At 35.6% G+C, this 9,666-nt stretch overlaps 3 protein-coding genes across 3 annotated transcripts in view; all 3 read right to left on the minus strand.

Annotated features, from left to right (window-relative positions):
• Positions 1 to 374, minus strand: part of LOC117112026 (aromatic-L-amino-acid decarboxylase-like) — a 43,834-nt gene extending 43,460 nt beyond the window's left edge. The window contains exon 1 of the mRNA XM_033255064.1: positions 15 to 374. Within this exon, the coding sequence (XP_033110955.1) occupies positions 15 to 374 (360 nt within the window). The remainder of the gene's footprint in view (positions 1 to 14) is intronic.
• A 979-nt stretch (positions 375 to 1,353) lies between these two features.
• Positions 1,354 to 2,680, minus strand: LOC117112023 (E3 ubiquitin-protein ligase DZIP3-like). The gene is made up of 2 exons (XM_033255062.1): positions 2,388 to 2,680; positions 1,354 to 2,229 (listed from the first exon to the last, which is right to left on the minus strand). Exons 1-2 carry the CDS (start codon positions 2,512 to 2,514, stop codon positions 1,730 to 1,732), a joined length of 627 nt encoding a protein of 208 aa, XP_033110953.1. The 5' UTR covers positions 2,515 to 2,680; the 3' UTR covers positions 1,354 to 1,729.
• Positions 2,681 to 2,753: 73 nt separating this feature from the next.
• Positions 2,754 to 9,666, minus strand: part of LOC117112027 (neural Wiskott-Aldrich syndrome protein-like) — a 14,663-nt gene continuing 7,750 nt past the window's right edge. Inside the window, exons 2-6 of the mRNA XM_033255065.1 lie at positions 6,086 to 6,164; positions 5,358 to 5,478; positions 4,992 to 5,034; positions 3,106 to 3,241; positions 2,754 to 2,947 (exon numbers count right to left, since the gene is read on the minus strand). Coding sequence (XP_033110956.1) covers positions 2,754 to 2,947; positions 3,106 to 3,241; positions 4,992 to 5,034; positions 5,358 to 5,478; positions 6,086 to 6,164 — 573 coding nt within the window. The remainder of the gene's footprint in view (positions 2,948 to 3,105; positions 3,242 to 4,991; positions 5,035 to 5,357; positions 5,479 to 6,085; positions 6,165 to 9,666) is intronic.

A 9,666-nucleotide genomic window follows, 5' to 3' on the forward strand; every position in this document is an offset into this window, starting at 1 on the left:
TCTTCATACAGTACCATGACATATTTCACCAGACCTTCTGGAACCATTCTTTTACGTAATGCCCAAGCGATAACAGAACGTGGTATTCTATCAAAAGCTTTCTCCAGATCTACGAAACACATAAACAGTTTCTTCCTTTTATCATGATGACATTCCTGCATCCTTCTCACAATGAAGATAGCATTTCCTGGCATAAAACTAAACTTCATATCATCAATTTTGATAATATCTCGCAATCTCTTCTCCAAAACTCGTTCTAGCACTTTCATACCCTGCTCCAGTAGTTTTATCCCACGATATGAACCACAATCCATCACACTTCCTTTTCCCTTATAGATTGGTATTAAGATGCTTAGCTTCCAATCATCCGGCATACTGGCTCCTTTCATAATATTATTTTCCACCTGATATAATACTTCTACTCCATGCTGTGATGATATGAAATGTTCTTTAGTAATGCCCGATGCCCCCCCCCCCTGCTTTCCCATTTTTCGAGGTGTTCAGCGCTTTCTTCTCGTTCTGCTCTTTTAAATATAACAAAAAGAACAAACACGAGCAATACTTCTTTGTCCAAGGATACTACAATTTTTAAAATCTAATTGTAATCAATTTACAATACTCCGCTGCTGTCTCCATGAAGGCTGTCTCTTATACACATCTAGATGTGTATAAGAGACAGGTATATATATAGTATAGTATAGTATATATATATATATGTATATATATATACTATGAGATAAACAACAATGCAAACAGAGGGATATGTGTTGTAAGCAATAGAACATTTATTTTCTTTTAATGTTGAAAAATAGCAACAAATTAATTAATTAATCAATCAATAAACATAAATCATGACTTTTTCTTTTAATACTAAAAATACTTTATTTGTGGCCAATTTCACAGAAGCGGATTCACAATTTCCATAAATTTAAACTTCAATCTGGGTATTACTAAACCCCGCAATTAGGTTGTTGTTAGTACTATAAAGTATAATTATGATGACCACACGTTATTTATTACTTATTTTACTAATCTATAGACTATTTTATTCATTTCTTTTTAATTAAGAAATCTAAAATCAAAGACAAATTAAATTCTAATTAAAAAATAATTAAATAAAATATTGCAGAAAAAATGGCTGCACTCTGCAGGTGTAAAATATAATTTACATTGCCGGTAGATTCTTTAAAAAAAAAAGTTACTTTAGTTTTAAAATAGGCCTATGCGTATAGTTTATGTTAATTAATTAATCAACCTTTGCAATTTTATTAAATAAAAAATTGAATATGAGATTTTAAAAACATCAGTTTGATAACTGAAATTTATCATAATTTAATAAATAATTGTCTTCCTATTTTACAGCATTTAAAAACATTTTAAAACATTTAGAATAATTTTCCTAAGCCATATGATACGCATTTAAAGCTACCTTATACTATATTTTCCCAATAGTTCTGCATAGCATATTCGAAATATAAAAGATTGACTCGCTCACTGATTATTACTTTTTACCCAACAAACACCAAACTTTATAACTTTCACGACCGTTATGACCAATTTATAAGCTAGCAGAGCAAAGTTAGCAACGTCATTTACGTTATAAGTAGGTGTTTAACACTCTAAAAAATGTTTTGTATAGTAAAGTTCAACACTATCATATTATTTAGATAGAGGTCAAAGTGTTAGTCGGGTATACGCTTAGCTTGTACGCTAACCATAATTGTTACGATTATACTATTTGGCGATACTTGTTAATTTCATCAACAGTAACGCCTAAGTTTTTGAAAATAGGTGTTAGAATTTTCCAATAATTTTCAAACTCAACTACTGGAATTCTAAGGTCTGGATTATGTGCTATCATCATGTTCCTGTACTTTTGTATTCTCACTAAATTAGCTAGGTTTGTATTATCTTGTTGTCCGGGATTTGTCCAGAATTTGTCTGGGCGTGAAACACCACAGCAATACCGAATCAGTATCATCATTATGGTGATATCAAATTTTTTGATATTGGCATCTTTTCTGTACATTATTTGCTTCTGATCGGCAACAATTTTGATATTCTTTAATCTAGCATGCTGCTCTTGCATGAGAAATTGTCCAACATTGGATTTGTCAATTCCGGTTTGCTTAAGAAAATACTTCCTCATCTGCTCAGTTCCAACTTCAATTACGAGTGACTGCATCATGAAAAAGTTCATTTTCTCCTGCACTTGTACAGGATCAAAACCTACACAAAATGAAAAAGAAAGTGTACTTAAGTAAACCTGAAATTACAGTACTTGTAATCTCTTCAAATGTCACTGTCAATACAATAAATTAGGCCTATGCCAAATTACAAGAGTTACTTTGAAATTCCCATTAATAAGACAATTCTGTTCAACTTACCGGCTTCCTTCTTGACGGATTTGATGTTACCATGTTGCTCTATGAAGTCATTATTATAATTAGTCTTGTGGTTATTTGCTTCTGTTAAACCTATGGATTTAAACCATTTTTTCACTGTAGGATCCATGCTATTGGTCTACAAAATGAAAATTATTTAAGCAAAATGTAAACTAAGGTCCAGAGACATTACATCAGTTTAATTAATAGGACGTGAGATGGTCTGACTCTAGATTATAGCGGTGTAGTGGCTATGATTCATTAAGGAAACCCCGCCGGTATGATCAGCGTATATATTGTTGTAGTCAGTGTACTCTGGAAACATCTTTTGACTAAAAGACAGAAATTTAGTTACCAGATTAACTGAATTCACAAAAAGGCTGCACTCGGAGGCCAGTCTATGGGTATCATAATGTTTAAATAATCAGTCCAGGATTGTGAACAACTGTCAATTCCTGTTTGCTTAAGAAAATACTTCCTCATCTGCTCAGTTCCAACTTCAATTACGAGTGACTGCATCATGAAAAAGTTCATTTTCTCCTGCACTTGTACAGGATCAAAACCTACACAAAATGAAAAAGAAAGTGTACTTAAGTAAACCTGAAATTACAGTACTTGTAATCTCTTCAAATGTCACTGTCAATACAATAAATTAGGCCTATGCCAAATTACAAGAGTTACTTTGAAATTCCCATTAATAAGACAATTCTGTTCAACTTACCGGCTTCCTTCTTGACGGATTTGATGTTACCATGTTGCTCTATGAAGTCATTATTATAATTAGTCTTGTGGTTATTTGCTTCTGTTAAACCTATGGATTTAAACCATTTTTTCACTGTAGGATCCATGCTATTGGTCTACAAAATGAAAATTATTTAAGCAAAATGTAAACTAAGGTCCAGAGACATTACATCAGTTTAATTAATAGGACGTGAGATGGTCTGACTCTAGATTATAGCGGTGTAGTGGCTATGATTCATTAAGGAAACCCCGCCGGTATGATCAGCGTATATATTGTTGTAGTCAGTGTACACTGGAAACATCTTTTGACTAAAAGACAGAAATTTAGTTACCAGATTAACTGAATTCACAAAAAGGCTGCACTCGGAGGCCAGTCTATGGGTATCATAATGTTTAAATAATCAGTCCAGGATTGTGAAGCCCAGTAGGTCAAATAAGTGTTGCCCTAAATAAAAGAGGCATAGTTTTGTCTTTAACTATAAAATACCTTCACAAACGAGATACAAATTGTGAGTCAATAATTATATTTTATGTTGACAGAAGTAGTTAAGAAAAGAATATAGTAAAAGTCTGATTATACAATACATGCTACAGTGATGTGATAAATGTAAGCATTCCTCTCGTCACATATTCCTTTAAACTTAATTGCCTTACAGTAAAACTTCCACTAACCAATACTATATTAGTAACCCAATCGAATGGTAACCAACTAATAGGCTTAACCCATTACTCTAATAACCCATGGGATTAGTCACCAAAACTATACACAGAATGACATTCAAATCAATATTCCTGTTACTTTAACACGATTTATTCCTTTAAATGGCATTCTTCACTTAAGGATATCTTCTTGAATTTACTCCTTGGTATTTTTTTAATGAAGATTATTGGTCCAATTTTAATTTTTAAAATAAGGCATGTGAATGGTGGAGGGGGCGGACGCGTGTTTTTGCGTTTATAAATAAAATTAAATCAACAAAGATGTTTTACTTGTAAGCCAATTGTATTATTTGACGCAAAAAACTCTGGGTGGTTGGGGTCTACTATTTTCAAGTGCCTACAATAAACTTAGTAATAGTAACCCACTACTCTAATCGTAGCCCGTACTCAAATAGTAACCCAGGGGCGGATTTAGGGGGGGGCCGGCCCGGCCCCGGCCCCCCCTTTCGGGAGGTAAAAAAAAGGGGAAAAAAGAAAAAAAAGAGAGAAAAAGAAAAAAATGATAGCCCAGAATGCCTCAAATGTTATGTTCGGGCGTCTAGAACACAAAAATTTCGCGGGGGCATGCCCCGGACCCCATACGACAGTGTTGTCTCAATCGGCCCAACTTTCGGCCCCCCTTCCAGCCCCCCCTTTTGGACATTTCTGGATCCGCCCCTGTAACCCACCCTTAAAAAATACAATTAACGAATATCAGAAGATTTACGATACATTTTAGAGTTAACTTTGTCACTTTATTTCATATATTCTGTTATTTATTGAATATACGCCTTTGTACCTGCGGAACTCACTAAAATGATGTGTTCCACTAACCTATACCGAATGAAAATGACTACTGGTATTTTCAACAGTACCGAATAAGGAAATTTTAATCCTGTAATGAATGTTTGCGTCAGTTGCTTTTGTAGTGTGATGTATATTATGATGTATGATATGATATTATGATGTAGTGTTATTGTAAAATTTGTATTTTAGGATACAGTATCATAATTGACATATATAGGATTATATAAAATGCCCTTAATGTTAAGACTCCCATAATGATGGTGCTACGGTATATTTCAACAAGATTTGTAAAGATGCCCGGGTGGTAAATCCAACAGACGTCCTTATTTAATTTAGCGAAGAGAAAATACATATACTTACAACAAAGCCTTTGTTCGGATTCCATCCAATATGACTGACACGCCTAAAAGTAATCAGTTCACTACTGTCATTCGTTTCATTATGTGTAGGTGAAAAAAACCAGGTCAATAAATCAATCAATCAATCAGTCAGTCAGTAAGTAAGTCAATGAGACAATATATCAATCCATCAAACACATTGTGGTCCAGTAATGCGTTCTATTTATATCTTGGCCAATCCAATTTTTTAGGGGAACTGGGGCAATGCTACCACTTTGAAATCTGTGTTTTTGTAATCTAGAAAGTCAAAAGGGGACCTTGAAAATAATTTATATGATTTCGAAGTAGATGTAACGTTTCAACTAGTACAAGATAAATAGACACTTACTGATATTTTGATTGAAGACCAATATCAGCTTTGGTTATCTTTCCCTTCTTGCCCTTTTTTGTCTTGTCTTTCATTTTATCTTGAATTTTATTGCTTATCTGGTTAGGTGAGTAATGAACCTCTGTCGATGTCGAAAAAACAACACAAGATACATAGGATGATTACTATAATACAAATATTAATTAATAATAATTCTTAATCTTGCAAGTCGAGACTCAACAATACAACAGTTCTTTTTGTATCATCTACAGGTTGTACCGAAAGCACTTATAATTATTTGTTACGGTATTTCGCCATGCAAAACCTTGAACAACATAACGTCTGAAGACACAATTGCAACCAGTGGAAAAAAAAACATTCTAATTATAAGCTTATGGTTTAATATGTTGAGAACGAAATAAACACACGCAATATTTGTTAATACAAAAAAAGTTACAAAAAATACTAAACACATGTGATATTCACATACAAGGCAAAAGCTTAGCAGAAGTTAAGTTGGCTCTTGGCTTTGGTGGCACAAGAGAACATTTTCTCTGTATAATTAAGGTACAATACAAAATAATTTTAAAATTACAATTAGCAACATAATATACATTCATAACGTAAGCATCATAATTGATTCTCCAACCTCTAATTTATAGCTTTTCATGTTAATTATTAAACAATTCATGTTTCAATTATAGGATTATCAACCACAACCAATCGAGAAATCAAAAATAGTGTTTTACCTCTTATCTGTTCAATAATTACATCACTAAATTTTTCAGCTTTAATATCAATAGCAAAATTCAAACCAGTTCGACATGTCTAAAATGATAACAAATTAAACAATAATTAAAATCTGTTCAATCCCGCTGACTGTCGGCGGTGCAGTAAGCGGATCGTCATCAAATACAATTCGTTGCAGACACTCCGTTGCGTTTCGTTCATAATCGCACCCGACGACAATTGGCACAATGAAGCTGAATTTAAGTGCAGCAATTTGATGGCACGCACCGCCAAAAGGGTGCAGGATGAGAAGGGAGTAATGTCTACTCCTGATGGGAAGCCAAGTGGAAAGACTTTGGACCAGATTGCTTGTGACATTGTCTAAATTCTACCTGTATAATACCGTAAGCAGAATAATGCCAGGGAAAAAGGATTGTTTGTCTGTTCATTCATGAAGAGGGGAAAAAAGTAGTCTTTTCTCTAATGCTACTCTTTTCCCCTCTTCATGAATGAACAGACAAACAATCCTTTTTCCCTGGCATTATTCTGCTTACGGTATTATACAGGTAGAATTTAGACAATGTCACAAGCAATCTGGTCCAAAGTCTTTCCACTTGGCTTCCCATCAGGAGTAGACATTACTCCCTTCTCATCCTGCACCCTTTTGGCGGTGCGTGCCATCAAATTGCTGCACTTAAATTCAGCTTCAATCTTTCGCACACTCCAAGTTTTTGGCATCAGTTTTAGTATCTGGATTTTCTCACTTCTAGTCGAATTATTTGTAAATTTGTGTATCAATTGCATTAAGATATTATCATCGTCACTTTCCTGCCTTATGTGCTTGAAACGCTGCTGCATAAATTTTGTAACTTGGAATGGCCATACTCCTTTCCCTTCATACGTTTTGGATCAAGAGGGGTTCCACCATAATTTGAAAGACTTCATCTACAGTCCGTTTCAATACATTTTCTCCCATGGAGGTGCTTGCAATTGGAGCATCTGCTATGCTCTGAATGGTATCATCAGCCGATTGGTCTGGAACACAAATGGTAAGGGGTATCAAACTGTGATCTAGGATTGCTTCTAGAACACAGTGGACAACGGTATCGCTACAAACTACGCGTCCGTGATAATTGTAATCGACCTTCTTTTGTTATGAAAAATGAACAACAGTCTAGATCCATGATCAGCGCCACAGGGCTGCACCCGTATTCAGGTATTAGGCCTCACACCAAATAGCCACCTGTCTGCCCTCAACTGATTTTGCATGACAAAAGGCCGATTCCAATAACCACTGAAGTTTAGTTTATGGCGAATACGGCGTCGTTAAATAGTGTATCGTTGTCCACTGTGGAAAATGGTGAACTAGGAATTAGGAAGTGTTTCTGTCATATAACCACAAACAGTGTGAATGAAAAAAAGATATTTTACAGGTACTGCGCTACTTCTTTGAGAGTTTTTACCCTTGCATATAGATTTGCTCACCTTCACTGCTATTACCAGCACCAGTGTCAGGTTCCAAGGGGTAACTGGGTGACCTACTCAACGATGAGAGAGCTTTCCTGCATGACGGGCATACTTTCTTTCCTGGTATCAGGGAAAGTCCACGACATGCCCTAACAGTATCCAAAGATATTGAGCGTATTCCTTTTCTGATATTTTTGTCCTTATGATTTTGAAATGGGATATAACAGCACTTCTTCTCATTATGAGAATAAAGTTTGAAATATCTACTCCAATGAACGTGACACACTTCTGAAATGGCCTGATCTGATCCTAACCTTAGCTGAAGTATAGCTTCCTCGTTTGACGTTGGAATGTGAAAATAACTTTCACGAATCCCAGAACATTCTTCACCAACACAAAGTCCAACAGAACATGCCCTGACAGCCATGATTTCCAAGTGCATTGAAGATGACAGCAATGCAAGGTGGTGCCAATTCATAGAATCAATCAGCAGATTTTCTGGAAAGTCACTGACACTATCAATACCCAGAGGTGACGGAACTAGGGGGTGCTGTGTTATGGAGAGTAATGTGTGACCGGAAATGGTCTGCATCAGTTGGTTGTTACCATGCGCCAGTGATGTTGGAGGATATAGTACAGCAAGATGAGACTATTATGTAGGCCAAATGAATAAAGTTCGGAGTTTGTCGGGTAGTGAAATGAGTATTGTATATTTTAAGCGCTAGCTAAATTCATACGTGTAAGCTAAATTACGGGGATTAATTTAATTAGCGAAGATATGGAGACAATTATTTCGAAGTTCCTTCTTTCCAAGAGGGGATGCAAATGCTTTGTGAAAATGAGTACGCCGCCGTACTCATTTTCACAAAGAAATACACACAACTGGTTAGCTAACAATATGCCAATACATGAACACCTGCGAAAGAAGGTTCAATCACGTTGTTGCCCAGCAAACGTCTGTACTGTATTGGGGGGAGGGGGCGCTACTGATGTACTGTGAAGCGGATGACGATGATACATAATTAGACTAGGCCTAGGCCCAGGCCTAACTTGACAGTGCAATTATATGTGATAGAAAATACACTTTCAAAAGAAATAAATTAAAATAAAATTTAAATAATAACAAAAAAAAAAAAAAAAAAATAACTAACAATAATTCAGTTGCAGAGGTACCTTGTACGTATTATACAATGCTAACAATGCGGCTCTTGTAGCCCTAGCTAGGACAAGGCATCCATGAGCAAACCAGTGGTGTTTGTTTATCCATGAAAAAAGCACGTCTGCCGCCTGGATAATTTGCCTTACCAGGAAAAGGTGACGTATTATAGCTTATGACGTATGCATGCTAACTATATTTTGAGTGTGACGTCACCAAAAATGAATGTTTTCTATTATAAGCAAAATATTAATAACTACAAGGTTTCTGGGCGGAAATTGCCTTAATACGAATTAAGGGTTGCACAATCTCCTTGCCATACAAATTACAACTCCCACTGACGTCTCGGTCGAGAAATACGGGTAGCTGAATTTTTTCATATCCAAATTTCACGTTCCACTTTTGAACCTAATTTTTGCTTCGCACTCGACGCTGAGGGCGGCGTTCCGGGAACCCTGCGTCTAGGCACAAAATCTAGTCTAGAGCTAATATATTTCATTTGCCCACAATGAAAATTTAGGAGCATCATGTGGGCTAAGTTTCCTAACTGAAATGTGAATTTCCCGGGTTCGAGATATGTACTTTTGTGATATTTTGGGTCAAAGGTCAAGGTCACGTGACCTATAAATCTCTCACTAGTCAGGAAATCAACGAGTTACATGCCATTGGAAAGAGACTCTTCTCCTCTATTTAACGGTACCAAAATTGCCTGAAGTTGAGTTTAAAGAGAGATATCAGCTATTTTCTGTCTGAAGGTGAGTTTTTTATCCAAAACCCATGAAAATTTTAAATTGCTCTAACTCATCTGAAAATGCTGGCGCGGAGCCAAAAATTTCGCTGTGGAGGTTTTTTCCAGGTATACCACCAACAGACAAAATATTTGGCGATTTCAAGGGAGTCGGGCAAAAAGTGTGTTGCATTCATTTGGAATAATTCATATGGAATGATTCATATGGAATATATATATATATATATATA

Source organism: Anneissia japonica, unplaced genomic scaffold (assembly GCF_011630105.1).
Source record: "Anneissia japonica isolate Jap-2015-1 unplaced genomic scaffold, ASM1163010v1 scaffold6524_len355483_cov145, whole genome shotgun sequence".
NCBI classification, from domain to species: domain Eukaryota; kingdom Metazoa; phylum Echinodermata; class Crinoidea; order Comatulida; family Comatulidae; genus Anneissia; species Anneissia japonica.

Bases quoted from the DNA above. Each gene is read 5' to 3' on its own strand.
- LOC117112023 (XM_033255062.1), bottom strand. From the start codon at position 2,514: ATGGATCCTACAGTGAAAAAATGGTTTAAATCCATAGGTTTAACAGAA. The intron at 2,230-2,387 runs GTAAGTTGAACA...CATTTTGTGTAG, and splicing joins ATCCGTCAAGAAGGAAGCCG to GTTTTGATCCTGTACAAGTG.